Source organism: Lonchura striata, chromosome 3 (genome assembly GCF_050655825.1).
Source record: "Lonchura striata isolate lonStrDom1 chromosome 3, ASM5065582v1, whole genome shotgun sequence".
Classification (NCBI taxonomy): Eukaryota; Metazoa; Chordata; class Aves; order Passeriformes; family Estrildidae; genus Lonchura; species Lonchura striata.
The window spans coordinates 20005001-20023758 of record NC_140705.1 but is presented as its reverse complement, the minus strand read 5'-3'; the positions used below and the strand labels follow the sequence as shown (position 1 = coordinate 20023758).

Sequence of the window (18758 nt, the reverse complement as noted above, 5' to 3'; positions counted from 1 at the left end):
AGCTCCTCAGCCTTCAGCGAGGCAGATGCGCCATGTGGCACTCGGCCCCCCCAGGCCCTGCCCAGGCTTTCTGTGCTGGTAAGAGACACTCCTGGATAAAACAAATCCTCAAGCCAAAGGCTAGAAATGGGAATATGAGCATGTTAGGAGTATTTGCCTCTTTCAGAATGTCAAATGGAATGTGAACCTTCTCAGGTAAAAGTCTCAAGAACCACAGGAGACAACTCCAAAGTGCTACCTATAAGCTTTATAAAGGCAGATGCAAAGGCTCATCTTAGCAATGCAGATAGCAGAATTCCTCTGCAGACTGCAATTATCAGAATTTTTATTTTTACTGTCAAAACCAAATGTAGATGAAGAATTACAGAATGGAAAGCAGATATAGAATATGTGGATATCAATCTAGCACAAGGATTACCATGCATTAGTTTATACACTCCTGACATTTAAGGAACTATTTGCACTTAATATTAGATGAAATTAACTAAAAATATTTTCTGAAGAAATAAGTTTACTATTTCTTTTTTATTTATTTTTCTTGCATTAGTTATGGTATGGGAAAAGCCCAAGAGGTTTTCTTTGTAGTATTTCTAATTCAATTAAGAGCAAGAACCAATTAAAAAGTCAAATGGTTTCCCATGAACTTTTAGACTGAAGTGTTGGATAAATTTAGATCCCCAATGAAAACTAATTTGATTTCAAAATGTTCTGGCCAAGTATTTCAGAAATGATGCTTATAGGTTGGATGCTGTGTCTATTTTTAGGTGATACAGAAGAAAGGTGTAACTTTCAAAAATTCTCTGCATCTAAGTACCCTCAGAAAACCAACATGAACAGGTGACATTTAGCTCCCTTCATATTAGACAATTCTTATAAATAGCAAACATGAACAATTTTTTGTCTTATGATCCTAGGCATAGGCTATGTATGGAATTAACAGAAATGTATGCAGAATGGATTTAAGTCTCTAAAATTTGATTTGATCTGTAAAAATCTGTCTTCAAAATTTAACACAGTTCCAAAATAACCACAGTGTGTGTTTGTGGGTGGGTGGGTGTGCATACAGAGAGTGCAACAGAGCACTTGATCATGAAAGACCGGCCTGAGAAGTTTTTGTGAAAGGTTCAGTAAACAGGAGTGTCTGGCCTGATATGAGAAGGGAAGATTTGGATTATGTTTACTTGTTGCTGAAGACCTGGAGATATTAGCCATGATGGAACTTTGCACCTGCACATAACAGAAATATTTTTTGGTCTGCAATGGCCTCCAAAAAAAAAACAACAAAAAAAAAATCAACAAATGGAGGTGAAAAGTTTTCCAATTATACCTATTATCAAAATAACTTTTAAGATCATGAGTTAGAGTTAAAATATTACTAAAGGAACAGATTTTTTTTTTTTAATATATTATAACACTGAACACAGTCCATGGTTTTGGCCACATATTTAATGTATCATAAACAAACATAAAGGAATACAATTAGGTAAGGTGCCAAAGATATGTTAGGGATCTATGTTGGATGATGTCAGTCATCTCTTCTGGAGGCTGAATACAGAGCACATAGTCCTAACTAAGACACTTCAGGAATCATGTTGCTCAAAATAAAGCCCATGAGGACTGACAGAAAACTGAGCTACTATATACAAATATAATCATAAAATAAATATGGAAAGTACCTGTACTGTATGTATACAAATTACTGTTTTGTGATTAACTGTTTCAACAATAAAAATAGCTGTTTTGAACCCTGAAAGTAACTGCTTATAAAACTGTTTATTGAACCTGCTCAACACACAGCAAAAGTATTTCCCCTGTAAACTCTACCTTTTACTAAGTATCCCCCTGAGGGAATCCCATGGCTCCACAACTAATTTTTTCTCTTCCAGTACAGATTCTCACTGATTTGGTGCTGCAGACATCTATTCTCCCAGTCCCCACTGTCAGCTGGATACCAGGCACCTCATAAGTCATTACATACATTATGACAGAGACACCATCTTATTCACTATCTTTCTTCTGGATCTGGTCAGGCATCCTGTAGCAAAGGAACACAGCCATGGGTTTTCATTGATGGAAAACCTCTCTTACCAGAACACGAATCTCATGGGTGACTCTGTGTATCTCTAGGTTTTTGTTCCCAGACCTACTGCAGAGAACTGTTGCTTACAGAGCTCTTAGTTCACAGAAATGTGCAGACTGCCTTTTATTGTAAAGCGCTTTTACTGCAAAAGCACTTTTGGAATTAGACTAAGCCCACTGATGTGAACTGATCCAGCCTGTGTCAATGACATTTGGAATCAGGCAGGAGAGTTCTGTAGTGCTTCAAGGTCTGTTTTTGACAACCAATGACTTTCCTTGCATTAGGCTAATTTGCTGAATCTTTTATTTCTTATATTACGTTTAAATGGAGTAAGACACATTCCAGTAATAAGATATCCTTTCCATTTAATATTTCCCCTTCAAAATGCAGCTTGGATTTAGTAATTAATCAGTGTTATCCTGCAGAGTCTACAGACTATCATGAACACTGAGATTAGACAATTCTCATTTTTCCCCAAACTCAGCTAAGACAATCCATGAAACTGAATTTACATAAACAATAGAAAGATTTTGCTGTGCAAGTTCATAAATTCTGACAGTTTCATGAAAGAAGACACTTGAGATGAGTTAAGAAGCTTTAACAACTCTACATAAAGGCAAGTACACTGGCTGAAAAAGCAGCCAGCATTCTGGAAATGACTAATGAAGTATTACAGCAAAATTCTGCCAGTGGATGCTTCAGCTTATACTGTATAACTAAATTGCAGCAACAGGATATCATAAATGCAGGAGCTATTATTGGTGAATATGTGAAATATCTAGCTTCTGGGACTATAACACTATTATAAATCCTGTTCATTGAGTCCTGGCTTATTTGGTGTTTTTTGGCTTAAGAAGCAATAGATACAGTCTGTCAAAGATAGGTAAGCACAGAACCTGCTTTCTCACCTGAAATTGGCAGATGCTACAACAGTCATTCTAAAGGCATATACTGGCAGCATACATTTCCACTGCACCTACATGAGGTTGTATAACTCTTTCCCACTAGCTGGAAAATATTTATTTAAAAAACACGTGCAAGCAGTATGGATCTGTTTGGTGGTGGTATCTATCTGAAGACAGATTTCTGTCTAAATTATGAGGCAAAGCATATAAAGGATTTTCACTGAAAGGTTCTAAACCCATTTGATTATGGTTTCAGTCTCTTCTGTGTCATTTTGAGTTTGTTTATCAAAATGTATTTTGGCCCAGTCTGAAATAAATCCAGAAACTTTTGCTAATGAGTAGAAATAAATAATGCAAAGTCTTCATCTACAATAGGCTTAGCCTTAGCATTCTGATGGGATAACTTAAAGGTAAAGATTACCTGATAGATTAATGCATCATAACAGAGCAACTATAACTTGGTTACTGGAAAGATCACACATATGAAACTTCTGGTCCTCATAGAAGAAACAAGGACATTTTCAAGTAGGAAAAAGCTGATGGAGCACAATTATTATCTTGGCATTAACTCCAAATAAGAGGCAAATCCAGCAGATTCAGCATTGAGAAGGGAACTAAACTGGTTCTAAAAAACTCAAAGCCTCCTTCTCACCTCACTCTGATTTGTCATATAAACTTTAAAGGCAGCATCTGTATCTTAAAATGAAGTTGACCTACAAATATAATCAAAACAAAGTTAAAATCTGAGACTCATGCTATCTCATAGTATGAGATACATAGTATAGTGTATTTTTACTATCACATCTATCCTACAGAAATATTGTCCCTATCTTATTATTATAAATATACTCTATTTACTCTGTAGTTTACTTTATGTTGCTCCTTTCCTAAAGATTAAACATGAAAAAAGTTTTAAATGGGAAGAATCAGGAAAAATTGAAGCTCACCTGTGAACAACAAATTTCCCTATCTTGTGGATAGAGAGATCTGTGGAACAAGTTTCTACAGGAATCAAGGATAAGCCTATATGTTTCCTGAGGGACTATGCATGCATTTTACTAAACAAACTTTCAGAAGTGCTTAAATTCTCCAAAGGTGAGAGCAATATAAGACAAGCTATCAGAGAAGCTGAACTGCTTAACTATCATAGAAATTGTTTTCAAAAAGGTCTTTGTATGTCTAACAATAAGAAAAATTACAGATCAGACCTAAAGTAGTTACTAAAAAACTGCAATATCTAGAGTGATTTTAAAAACCAAGTAGGAAGGTACTTTTAACTACCATACCTGTGGAAAAACATCTGTATTTACTAAGTAAAGAACTCACACACACTCTAAAGCAAATTTAAGAGCATTTATTAAGAGACCATATATTACAATTTAATAGAAATCAACTTTTTTTTCAGCATATCTAATTCTAAACTGTTCCAAATTTTTCCCTCATGTAAAAAATTAATCCATATAGCAAGACAGAATTGAAACTATACACAAATTGGATTACTTTTTGGGGCAACTTGCTCAAAAATAAAACTCTCGTAAAGTGACTATCACCTACTGTTTACTTAAGAAATAAATGTAGGGGAAAATTATGGTCATAAAAAGCATTTAATAATTTTTTTTTGTTAGAATAGTATTGATCTAAAATCTAATTTTAATAAAATCTGAAAAGTTAAAATATATTTTTCAGTGTACATCTATTGCTGCCTCAACATTTTGTTCTGTACAAATTTAGTTGTTACTTATGGCAACATAATTGGCTGGAAAGATGCCAGTTTTTCCTCCTATTCTTCCTTCCCACCAATCAAACTGGGAATTTGTTTTAGTTGTCACTGTGATTCTGTCTCCAGCTTTGAAAGTCAAGTCACCTGGCTGTTGTCCTTCAAATGAATAAAGTGCTGTCACTTCTACTGGATCACTCTGAGAGTTATCTGAAATTAAAGAAAATAAATAAAAGGGAAATTACTAACAGGAAATTACTAATGTCAGCACACACACTAAGTTCTTAAATAGAATGTTCTTAAATGACAGTAGAAAAGGGTGACAAAAACACTAAAATAATCTATATGAGCATATAAACCACTGATGAAAAATCTCCTCCATTTCCACTATAATTTTAGGCAAATGAAATTTGAATTCCAGCCTATCAACACAGTCTATTTAATACAATAATACTCTATACAAAGTAAAGATCAGCCATTTTCCTTTAGCCTCATATGGTCAGAGACAGTGGAACACAGTTGGTGTCTTGAGGAGAGCACAAATATTTCCTGAATGACTGCTATAAGAATCACTGCTCAGGTTTGAGTTTTGGTTTGTTCTCTCTGTGTCAGCTTCTTAATGGAAACTGCAAAACTCAAAGGAGAGAATTTGCTTTTTTAATCAAAACGGAAGATATAGGATGGCAAAATGCAAAATATCCATAGCCCATCCCTTCTTGTTCCATAGGTTTTGCAGTGCCTGGGATTTTGGTGTATCTTAGACGTTAAACAGAACACACAAAATGTTCCAGTGGAAAGAACTGATTATGGTTTGATTTACTGGAAGTTACTTGGTTTGTATAGTGGTACTTTTGACCACATATACAAATGGCTTTCATTCTCTTTACACCAGTCTTTTACATCACTCTTGCAGCCCTCAGCTGGGGTTGCGATAAACCATGAAGCTTCTAAACTAGTTTTAAAACTATCAAAATCTTGGATACTATTATCCACCCTCCATTCCTGTAGAAAATTTTTAGCCAATATTCATTATTTAGCCAATGTTTATTATCACTGAACATTTCATCTAAGTATATTCAATTTAACAATAACTATGTTTTTTCTCAATTCCTTTAACTGTCTGAGCTATAGGAGGGAGCTGGTTTAGATTAATGCTGATTTAGAAAACAGTTAAATCTCTCACATGAGTGAATCTACAAGTGAAAAATGGAAGGTGCAATTGAAGATTAGTTAAGAGGAAGTAATGTTTACACAGTCAGGTAGAGAGATTTTAGGATATATTGCTCACATGGACATGATGGCTGCATAAATGCTCAAGCATGCTAGATTAAAGGCTTTTAGAATTAGCTGAACCTTCTTGCTGTCAAAACTGTTCCAAAAGGGGAAACCCAACCTCTCACTATTCTACACACTGCCAGCAGAGAGCTAGAAAGTGTGGTGAGAGAAGCATTGATACAACTTTTTTGTGTTCCTTTTTTGCAGCCTGTCTTCAGCAACAGATACAGATTTTTTTTTTTCCCTTCTGGTTGCTTTCATCATTTCAAAAAGAAGAGGAATTTTTTCCCTAAGGCTCACAAACACAAACTGTAGCCAAAGAGGACAGAGAAGAACAATGGACCACAAATGTATGCATAAAGAGCGCAGGGTATTTTCCCCCCACATCTGTCAATATACATGTTCATTCTACAGGTTAGTGCTTTCTCTTCATCATCTGCATTTTCAGCAATCACCAAAGACTAATAGAAAATTATTTGGCCATGAGCTGGGAGAGATCTGACTGCAGAGAAGTCACATGCCATCTTTATTGATCACACGGTATCCTGATCTCCTGATATCTATAGTCATGATCTAAAGACATATAACACTATTTCTTTTACTGTGAAAAAAACCCCAAATTTATCAGGTCCATATCTATACCAGTTACTCCTACCAAAAAGGCAGACTGCAGATTTTCTAAATAGCTCTTTTACTGTCACATCTGAAACGCTGATAGACTGAATATTCAGCAATTACACAATTTTCCTCCAAGAATTCAAGCATTTTATGCAGTTGGGATGATATGACAGTGTAGTTTGAAGCTAGATATTTTGATTGAGGAAATAATAGAAGAAGTATGAAGTAAAACATAGATTTTTCACTCCTAGCATTAACTGAAGAATAGTCAGAAAATACTGTGGCCCAGGACTCTTTAGGTGCTATGGCATGAAAACAGTAATGACTCAGTTCCATATAAAAAGGAAGAAGGGGTGTGTTTTACCCCTGTGCCACATTCAGGCAGCACACATGAGTGAAGTGCATTTATATGCTACAGTGAAGGCAAAAAATTCCTATGCTTTGAGTTCTTAAACCTATGTGTTTCTATCATGTAAATGAATAATCACTCAAAGAGAATTGGAGTTACTATATATTTAAAACTGCCCAAAATATATATGGAAAAAGTAGGTATTTGACAGAGCAAAAGAAAAGACTGAAAGTACTAAAAGTGAGGAGAGAGCTTCTTTTCATTACATTCCAAAAAGAGCTGTCAAGACCACTATGATATGCTGGACTCATAGCAATGGTAAGTAACTAACAGTTACTATCTCCATGGCTGAACTTGCATTAAGACTGTAATTCCTCTTACACAAACTGCTAAGTATTCAGAATACAGTACACAGAAATTCGGTGTGTAAAAGTAGGAGGAAAAATGAAAGGAAACACAACACAAATTACAGCCTGAAAAGGTGGAAAAAAGATCCGTATAAGAGATATCAAAAGGTAGGAGTGTATTCAGTGCACCATAACCATGCCTCCAATTATTGTTTGCTCTGTCATATGAACAAAATTGTTTAATGTGTTTCTCTTCTCATTTTTTGTTCCTATACACGTGCATCTGTCCAAACACAGAGAAAGCTCAAAGCACTACAGTTAAATATGAACGCTCAGTTATGTATCTTTGTCCCAGTATTTGCTCCCTACAATAATTTAAAAGCATTTTTCAGCTTTATTCCTGTCAGCACTTTCATAGCCATTTCTACTTAATTTTCCCTAACAGCCTTTTCCCATACTATAGTTTGGTTTCATTTTATTTCTCATAAAGATTCCAATTTCTCTGCTTTAATTCTGTAGCTTTGCAGCATAATGCAGACAGAATGCCTATTTCTTGCCTCCAGACTTCAGCATCCCATGCTTCATATTTATATGGATCATCTTAAAAATAAAGTACCTTAAATGAATGCACTGTTACAAAATCTACAACACAGATTATAAGGAGGATCTATTCTGTGTTCTCATTTCCCAATTTCAGTTTTACATAGAAGAGTTTTAAGTAAAATTATTATATTGCACGTGAAGATCACTGAATGCATAGACAGAAACGACATTTGCAGCTCACACAAGATGGTGCTACAGTGCTACATACAGCATATGATACTAAAATCATTGCCATTCATGAGTATACACACTGCAAGAAAAAAAAAACTACACTGTGGAAAATCCTTATTTGTTATTGCTATTTGAATACACACTTCCACAAACACAGTGGTCAAACAGAAATATAGAAACTTTGTCTGAAGGCAAATTAGTACAGCAGCCAGCATATATCTTTAATGCTCCAGCATACACAGGTATGGCATGTGTTTGATAACAAACTTCTCTGACTACAATATCCTTCCATTTTATTTATCTTTACCTACCATAATGATTTGAAGATCTTGTGAACGACCACTGCTATGGATAAAAGACTTGGTGTGGCATAAACTAGAGTGAATTTATGGCCTCTTGGGTGTGCTACATTACAGCCCCAGAGTGAATGAAAGAGCAATAAAACTATTTTTAATTATGGCATATTTATCGCATGATAAAAGCAGTTTCTATGAAGTTGCTGTAGAACAGATACATTGTCTACACTTCTGTGACTCAGTTAAGAGTGCCAGTGTTTGACTACAAGGTCAGCCGGCACAGACTGGCCACATATGTACCAGTAAACACTGACCAGAGAAACGAGCCACATGCAAACTGTCTACTGGTTCCTATACTGGACTAACAACTAAACCACATCTTGGCATTACTTGGGAAAGTGCAAGGTAAGAGTAATACCAAGGCATTTTCTAACAACATGACCACATAACTAAATCAGTTACAGTGCTTGGGCCCATGCCTTCACACTGTTTAATTTACTAGTATAGTAGCCACTAGTTTCATATTCTAATGTAAGCTTATAACATATTAGTAAAGCCACAGGCTGTTTTTAAGACTGGTATTTAGAGAAAAACCATAATTTATAATCATTTTGGCTTGAGCTTATGATACTTTCAAAACCCAGCTTTAAGTTGGAACACAGAATAGTTGGAACACAGTGCAGCTGTGGGCCCCAAATTTAACTTTACTGGCATAGATGCATATATCCCCCAGCTATCAGCCTGATGCTTAATATCTCGCTGAAGATGTGCTGCTTTTGGCCATGGACCCAGCAATAAAACTGAAGTAAGTTTCACGTACTTGAGGTCAGTGGTGAGATTGCTAAACATACACTTTGTAAATTTCGCTAATTGTTGGTAATTTGAGAGCTAGCATAATTTTGTGGGTCATATGTGCACTGATGTAAGGGTTTGATGCCAAATGGCAACTAAGTGCCACACACACCTCATTCTCTGCTCCCTCAATGAGATGTGAAAAAGAACTGGAGGGCTAAAAGTAAGAAAACTCATGGACTCATGGGTTGAGATAAGAACATTAAAATAATTTAAATAAAATAATAGTTTTTTTAATTAAAATGTAATGAAAAGGAAAATAACAGGAAGAGAGAGAAATAAAACCTAAGAAAAGCAAGTGGTGCAAATGACCAGTAATTGCTCACCACTAACCAAATGATGCACTCTGCCTGTTCCCAAGCAGTGGCCCCCTAGGCAGTTTTCCCCCAGGTTTACATACTGAGTATGACTTTGTGGATTATCCCTTTACCCAGCTGGGGTCAGCCGTCCAAGCTGTAATAGAATTCTTATTGCTTAAATGAAGACCTAGAAAACTAAGCAACCACATGTACCCTGTTTGTGCAGAAGTAGGATAAAACCAACAAACAGACCACATGATGGAAAACAACTAACAGATTACGCAGATGCAAAAATCTGTGCTTTTGAAAACAAACATATCAAGTATCAGAAAGGTTTAGTATACCAGTACACTGTTCAGAAGCATTGAAAGGATCGGGTATTGCTCATAGGTTTAGTATGAGAGATGTAACTAACAGTGAACAGTAAATATTTGTTCTTTACCCATTATGGGCTTTTGCTTGGAAAGGGTTAATAATGAGTTTATTATCAGAGTTCAGGAAAGAATCCAAAATAGGATAAAGAACTATGTCAATTACTGGGCCCATTGTAAATCTGAGTAAAAGATGATAGTTGGTGCCATTAACGATGAAGACTTAACAGGAAATTTTAATGCCAACCTTAGAAATTGTCTGGACAACACTACCTGCTAAGATATCACTGTGAGTGTAAACACTGTGTGTATACATTTACTGGTTACACTAAAATGCCTGAAGGATGTTTGCCCCAAATGATCATATTAAAAAGGATGACTATTATTAGGTCCTGACCAAACATGTTAAAGTGGAAGACAACCACTAGCTTAATCCAACAGCTACAGATGAGCCTGAGCAAAGAAGACAAACTGTATCCTAAGCTGCATTAGGCATCAAGGGAGGTGATCTCTTTTACTCAGCACTGGTGTGGCCACACCTGGGGTGCAGTCCAGTTCTGAGCTTCTCAGTACAAGAGAAACATGGACATGTAGGAGACAATCCAGAAAAGGGCCATATGGATGCTGCCATTGGAGCATCTCTCCTATGTGGGAAAGGCTGAGAGAACCTAGGGAAGAAAAGGCTTATCAGTGTCTATAGCTATCTGAAGGGACAGTAAAAACAGGGTGGAGTCAGGCTCTTGCTAGTGATGCCCAGTGACACAGGCAATGGGCACATGTTGTAACACAGGAGGTGCTGACTGAACATCAGAAAACACTTTTTTACTCTAAGGGTGACTAAACAGGTTTCCCAGAGAGGTGATGGAATTTCATCCTTGGAGGTATTCAAAAGCTATATAGACCTGATCCTGCTTGAGCAAGGGGGTTGGGCCAGATGATACCTAGAGGCCCTTTTCAACTGCAGTCATTCTGCAATTTGGTGAAAAACTTCAAAGAGACTTGAAATAAAGTTATCTGAAAGCATAAAAGCAGCATGAAAATTTGTAATTGTAGGGAGTTTGGACTGGAACAGCTATAATCAAAGCCCAATTTGAGACTAATAGAACTCACATTGTCAGCACCATCTGATGGTCAGGCCAGACAGAGCAGATTTCTTAAGAGACACTGACTAGCCTGTATCCAGCTAAGGGAGTGCCAGCATGGAGCACATCATGTAGAGACCCCCATCTCTCTGAGAATGTGACCTCCTGGCAGGGCCTTCTTGTCAACATATGGATCAGTGTGTTGTAAGGAGTTGCACTGGCACACAAACAAATCAGTTTAGCTTGGGACTGACAGAGCAACTCTTAGATCAGAGTTTAGTAAAATAAAGGGCTGAATAGAAAGGTTCATTGGTGGACAAGCAATATGAGAAACAAGGCAGTAAATGACAAGAGTAAGTATTATATTACAGGTATGTCAGCATTTTCTGTGTTCCTTAACAGACAGAGCTAGATGTAAAAACTAAAAGGTAACACCAGCTCCTAGGAGGACAAGTGAAGGACAGAAAACATAAATTATTGTCTTACAGCTGGTTTATTATGACCCATGTGAGTTACTGCATTACAGTCAAAGCCAGCTTTAAGGGAAGAATTAAGCTCATAGTATGGAATCCAGAGAGCAACAGTTACTCAGATTCTGCACTCACTGTTTCTAGAGGTCTTACAGTCCCTTCCTCCTTTATAATGCCTTCAATAAACCTTGAAATGAAAGGTGGATCTGTCAGGGAGTGCTTTTTGGTCTGTTTGAGCTCAACATACCTCAAGATTTATTGAGTTTTACTTCAGGTAGGATTTAGGTAGGGATGACAAAACCCAGAAAGATACATTTTACCTGGATGCAGCCTATTATACATTAGAATATGAAAGGCAAGGGGTTGGCAAAGGAAATGGCATACAGTAAATCCTGAAGGCATCAGAGTTACTACTAAGGACAAGGATAGCTTTCTGAGGGAGTGTTAGGGCTCATGATAGGAGAAACTAAAGATCTACATTTCTGACTTGAGAAATGCTCCAGAATTGGGTCCTGATGATGCCAAAAGGCAGGCAGAGAAATGCTTAAAGTTCAACTTTGAAGTAGGTAGGTGAACCACTAAGTTGAATCTGTAATACTAACAAAATTGAGATGAAAGCTAGATCTGTCAGAGGGTGCTTTAGGTTCTGTCTGAGCTCAAAGGTATACTTAACATGAGAGCCAGTGGGGGAATGTAAAAGATGGACAAAATTATGGGGCAGGAAATTAACTTTGAAGCAGGAACTGAATCTAGATGACAGTAAAGAAATATTGAATTTGCAAAGGTCAGAGAGACTGATGTTCAACAATTGAATCATAACAGGACAAAACCATAGACAAAAAACAGGACAAAAGCGGAGACAGAAAGAATAGGTTGCATCTTTAAAGTGGTACTCAGAGAACATCTATAGGTCTCATTGTTCCTATAGTGAAAATGAGAACTTCTAAAGAAATTAAAGTTGAAGAACACATGTGCTCTGAAGTGATCACCAAGATGAAGTTTAAGATTCTATTTGACAGTTTATATTTTGAATTCTTACTTAGTTAACAAAAGAATACATGAGTAAAGGAGAAATATAAATAGTTTTTTGCAGAAAATATTATCTAGCAACTTAAAAGCAACAAAGGACAGCTAGCTGGAAAAACTTAAAAGAAAAATAGAGGGCTGAATAAGGAAGACTTCTCAGTGAGACCCCAAAATATAAATGTAAAGGTGATTACAGATGTAGGCTAGCAGTAGACTTCAGGGATCAAAAGTATTACCAAAGAAAACAGAAGATGAATATCAATCTATCAGGTTACATGCAGAAGGATGGAATGCAATTACTAATATGTGGTTGTACACAGGTCAGCAGAAACTTGGAAGTAAGAGTTATATTTATATCAGTAAATGACTCCTTTCCATGTTATTGAACTTGATGTCCCCAAAACAGAGTCCAGGTCCCAGTGCCCAATCACACTGGCATTATTGATGCTGATAAATTAGCAAAGACTAATTTATCAGCACAGATAGAGCCAATGGCTTGAACAGGGAGCAAGAGAAACTCTTTTAAAGAAGGTGAAGCACACTATTCCAAACAAGAAAAAAGAAGATTAGATAACAACAATATGATCAGACTTGGATTTCATAAGATGGAGGATGAGATGATGATACTGCAGAGCGATACTGTAAGTTGTGGGGGGTTAAAAAGAAGCAAGTAGATCAGATGGGACAGAGAGAGAAGATAAAACAATGATAATCTTCTGCATCTGTGAAAGCGTTCAAGTTTAGAGAACATATGAACTATTGTATCTGCATCAGTATCCCCCTGAAAGATAAACAGTATGAACTGGTAAAAGGGGACAGACACTGGCTAGGACCTGAAGCATGGTCTAGCAATGCATGGCCTCCATACAGGTGAGACCAGCAGTTCATAACTAAATGAAGCACATTCTCTGAGACCTAGGTCAGAGGAAACAAGCCTCAAACTGACCTGTCGATATTAATTTAGAAAATACTTAAGAACAGCATCAATCAGGTGGAAGTCAAAGCATTATGTACCAGACCAGTGATACAGAGAGAGAAATTGGATGGCACGTTGTCTGATGCAACGCTAATCCCGCGTCGATCTTTTCACCAAAGAAATCTGAAGCTAAAACTATGAAATCCTCAGTGATACAGTACCTTTTTCAAGAATGAGACAAATCCAACCTCTTGGCTAAATTTGATCAGTTATACTGGGAAGTATCTATCTTTTACTGTAGTTAAACTTACTCCCTTGGTTTTCTTTATATTTGAAGTCTATTTCTGAACTATTATGCAAAAGAGCAGCTAAAAAGAGATTTGATTTCTTAGGTGAATTGAAACAGGGACAGCCAAAGAAACATTAGAATGGAACTGAGAAGAAGGTGTGGCAGAAAGACATAAGGCTTAGTGCTGGGTTTTTGAGGAAACCAATAATTATTCTAACATATCTATTTCCCTGAAAGCTGTTCAGTCTCTTAATGCTAAGGATATCATACCTTATCTCACTATTACACATTTTGTAATTGCTTTTAAAAATTTTAAAACAGAAAAGAATACTAGTTTTAAATTCAAAATATGTGAATTATAGTAGTCTTGATCATAATAAATCTGATAAGTTGCACTCTGAGTTATAACAAAGAAAAAATTGAAGATTATTGATATTCTAAACCAATCTACATCTTCTGATAATCTGAAAGCAAAGTTTTGTCAGTATCTGAAAGAATACATGTATGCAACTAAACTTGTCTCCTTAGAAACAAAGCAATGAAAACAATTTGATTAATGTTATAACAGTCACATTTTCACAGGATTACTCTGAAAACACTGAAAAAGATACTCTCATATGTAAAGAAATAAAGGTTAAAAAGTACAGAGTTTTACATTTATTTCTATATGCACATATAAAAAATTAATGTATTTTTACAACTCATTTTTCCACTCATGACTTTGGAAAGCAATCGAAATGATCAAAACTGCAACTGAAAATAGTATTCTGTTATTTAAATAGAAAATACATAGTTTGCAATGGGTGTAACTACCATTTTGAATATCTTCTTAAATTTTAAAACCTCTTCCATATATTACATAATACTTTTAAGGAAAAGGACTGAGTAATTTACTTCCTGGAATGTAAACAAAGAAAGAAAAATTCCAAAGTAATGAAATATTTAAACAACACTACCTCAAAATGTCCCCTTTATGAGCACATACAATGATGAGAACATGACAGAGGTAGTATCTCATGCCATATGACTTTTCAAAAATTGGCATCTTGGAGATTAAGATGTCATGAAGTATAGTTCACTGAATACGTACACTTTTAATATTTTATGGTTGAAGAATTTTAATGCAAATAATAGTTCATGTTCTGATGATGTCTGAATTTCAAGACTTTACCATTTGTAAGTGGTTTATAACAAATTTAGGTAACGTCAGGTTTGGCTCAAAGTTGCAGCTCAGAGCCACAAAGGTGATGTTGAATTCACATCCACAGCTAGGATGCACATAAGTTAAATAGTTACTGCACTATCTATGTTACAATGTCATGATAAGCAGAAATAAAACACATTACAATGTTGAGATTCACTTACTGGGCCCTTGTTGGGCAATGTCCATTCTCAGACTTTACCATTTACTATATCTAAAGGTCTGAATAGGCCTAAAAGAGCAGCATCTTGGGAAAGTGGCAAATGATCTGTTTAAAAACTTATGAAGGAAATGAAGTCAGGAAAGTCAGGGAAAGGATGAAAGAAAGTGCCGTATGAATTACTACAAAGAGAATAAGAGGTCAGTAAATTAAAATATTTTATGGCTTTCTTCTATCATGACAAGACAAAACATCAGCCAGAGAAGACTGGGGAAAATGGACAAAAGCAGAACCATATTGTAGTGTATTATGCACTGCGACCCGGCAGAAATTAACTTTTCATCTCCTATATGGCAACAAAATATTATGTATTCTAATGGCTACTTACAAAAAGTCTTCAAGCAGATCCCATTTAGAAAGAAAAATAGTAGCCTAACTGTATCTTAAATACTAAAAGTAATGAAAATAATTTCAGTTCTTGGATCACATCACTATACAGATGAGCTCTTTTCTCTACCCAATGTGTTCATTTCCCATATTCTTAGCTCTCATTCCTCAGCTTTTAGCTTAAGAATAACAAGGGTTTATTTTAGCTTCTAGAGCAGAATAGATGTATACTTACTTACAAATTTAATTTTAGCTGTTTCTGGACAAATAACAAATCAAGTGTTTGTTTAACCAAGCCTTAAAAGTGAAATCTCAAATGTCCTATTCACAATAAACTACTAATTTCCTTAATGGCCTTTTTAATTTTGTTTTTTAAATGTAAACTCACCTCAAAAAACCCCCTGCATATACAAAACAATAACCTCAGAACTCACTGAACAGATGTTTGGGAAGGCCTAAATATGCACAGTAGATTTGACATTTTACATCTACAGGTACTAATCTGCTATAATCAGATATATTCTGTACAGATACTTGAAGTATGTCATATGCCACCATTGATCCAAATAATCTCCAATAATGCTCATCTGATCAAAAATCAGGAGACATGATATTCAGCAAATCACACTCAGAATAAATAATATCTTAGTTAGAGGTTTCTTTGCCAATAATTATGGCTTGTTTCAGGCAAGTAGACAAAATCACCTTTCTCCACTTTCTAAATAAAAGCTTCTTAAGACACTCAGGTATTTAAATTCAATACTGAAAGCTGCAAATAATCAGTTCTTCATGACTAAGAAAATGAGGGTGAGTCTTTTGCAATAAGTGAGCTTCACTGTCACTGGGGTAAAACTACCCTTTAAATGCCCCACAAATGCCTATTTGTGCTCAGTTAAACAAACCTGGTCTGAGAAGGGAGAGGAGGCATAAGTTAAATTACTCTATTCTACATTCACTTATGGGCAAAGAATTGTTCTACACCTAGAACACCTGAAGGCTGTTTTATTCCAGTAGCTATAGACTTAAGGCTATTTCAAAATGAGAGAATGGCTTGGCTTGGAAGGGATCTGAAATCCAGATAAAAGGCATCTGTAGCTCTTCCCTTGTCCACTCCATCACAGTCACTCCATCATGGCTGGTCAGGCAGGACTTGCCTCTGGTGAAGCTGTGCTGGCTGTCTCAAATCACCCTCCTGACTCCCTGTACTTTAGTATAGCTTGTAGGGGGATCTGTTCCATGACTTTCCCAGGCACAGAGGTGAAGTTTGACAGGTGTGTAGCTCCTGGGGCCCTCCTTTCCACACTTTTTAAAGAGGTGTACAATGTTTTACTTTTTCCAGTAACCTAGAAAATGTATTCAAGGTACATTCATAATATCAAGGAAGGCCTGTATCATTCCAGGAGCTACTCTCTTTAATATGTTTCAGTACTAAATGCACACCCAAGTTCTTGAAAAGAAAGCAAAACCAAATGTTAAGCCCGCTTCCACTTCCATGAGGACTGCCTCAGCAAATCCTATTTTTAGATTTAGTGGCAGTACTAGATGTTATGTATTACTTTAATTGGGTACTTTATCAAGGTTTCCAGTGTTACAAAGCCCTCCAGTTAATTTTCAAAATAATTTAATAAGTACATTCTCCATTAGCAAAGAAACGGTAGCTGGAAAAAATTATTCAAGGCAAAGGTAGCCACAGATATTCCATATAAGGTACAAGACCCTCAGGTTTGCACAAAGCCTCAACAGATAAAAAGTTCACGATCATCTGCAAATCTGTATACATGGAATGAAGATATAATACACAAACTTTTGTAGGAGACTCACAAAACCCAGGACTGGGCTTATGTATTTTTGACCTCTTCTATATAAGCTAGAAATGGATCATTTCAAAGCAGATTCCATATTACCAACTTGAGTTGTTACTGAACAGTGTCATGTCTAGCAAACAAAACTGGTGCTTGAAACAGACCTGACTATATTTAAAGTTTAAGTCACTGTGCAAATTTAGCTCATTCAGTATGAAACGTATTTCGCTGGTTTTGAGTTTCTGGCCTACTGGGGAACATGCTGGCTCATCATCTTCATCTGCTGATGGAATACTTTCTATCTTTGTTTCAACACACTCAGCTTTTGCATTAAAGAAGTGCCTTTTTTGTCAAGCATCTGTGGATGTATTTGATATTTAGGATATAAAAAACCCCCTACCTCCTGTTTGCAAGAGCCAATTATATAGCAGTACTTTTGCTGATTACTTTTTGGATTTTTCTGACATTTCAAAAAACAAAAAACAATTAGATTTTCATTCAAAGTGAAAAGGTCAAATAAACCATATCAATGCCAAGGGCTTTATCATGCTCAACACGACATAAATGCAAATAATGCCTCTGCTGAAATCGTACTACAAAAGCTGAGATGCAATCCTAAGCATAGCTTTCATATTCTGAAAAGCAAAGTACAGTAACAAGACCTGAGCTCTGTTTTATTCTGGTCAAACTGACGTTTTAGGAATGATCTGGAACTCCTTTATGTTGACAAGCTTCTCCATGTTTTCTCTACACATACTGAGTTAGCATCTCAATCTCAATACACTGTCTCTGCATTTTGATTCTCATATCTCTGTACAGTCAGCTTCAAAATTACTGCCAAGGGTATTACTGGCACATAACCTGGTTCACTTGATAAAAGTCTTAGCTTTTACAAAGGTCTAGGAAACAATCTACAGCCTCTAGAAAAAAAAAAAAAACACCAAAAAAAACAAAGAGTAGTAAAAGCAACAATTCAATACAATTTCTTAGGAAAATGCTTTGTGAAATACTGATTGATTTTTTTTTTCATTTGCATGGAAAAATACTTCTCTGCAATGGCTAGAAAAATGGTTAAAATTAAATTTTATGAGACAAAGAGTATCTCATATGGAAACACACTAAATAAGAATACAATAATACTGTACAAGGCTTCATCTGAAGGTCTATTCACAATCCTTATCATCAATTGTTTAAAACTGGTTGAGAAAATAGTAGACCAAGAACAGAAAGCCTGTTTTCAAGGCATTATGAAAATGAGCTTCACAGAATAAAACAAATTAAAAATGTTACTACTACCATGCAAAGGAATCAGACAGAAAAGTAGTTTTTCTAGAAAACTAGAAAACAAAAGAATAACTGATCTTCATAAGAAAAAAATATAGATGAAAAGTAGAAAGAGTTTCAAGTCATTGTGAGAAATTTGGAAACTGCTTTCTGGAGGCCTACAAGAGAGCTATCTCTGTTCTATAAGTCAGCTCTTTCAGTATATTTAAACAATTACATTTATTATGAACACTGTACATATAGAAAACTTATTAACTT

The 18758-nt window shown here is 35.9% G+C and overlaps 1 protein-coding gene across 1 annotated transcript in view; it reads right to left on the bottom strand.

The window, feature by feature from the left end:
* Window positions 1–4323: 4323 nt before the first annotated feature.
* The window catches only part of SH3YL1 (SH3 and SYLF domain containing 1), a gene marked incomplete at its 5' end in the record, with an annotated part of 52393 nt that continues 37958 nt past the window's right edge, over window positions 4324–18758 (bottom strand). Inside the window, one exon of the mRNA XM_085574144.1 lies at window positions 4324–4912. Within this exon, the coding sequence (XP_085430270.1) occupies window positions 4713–4912 (200 nt within the window). The remainder of the gene's footprint in view (window positions 4913–18758) is intronic.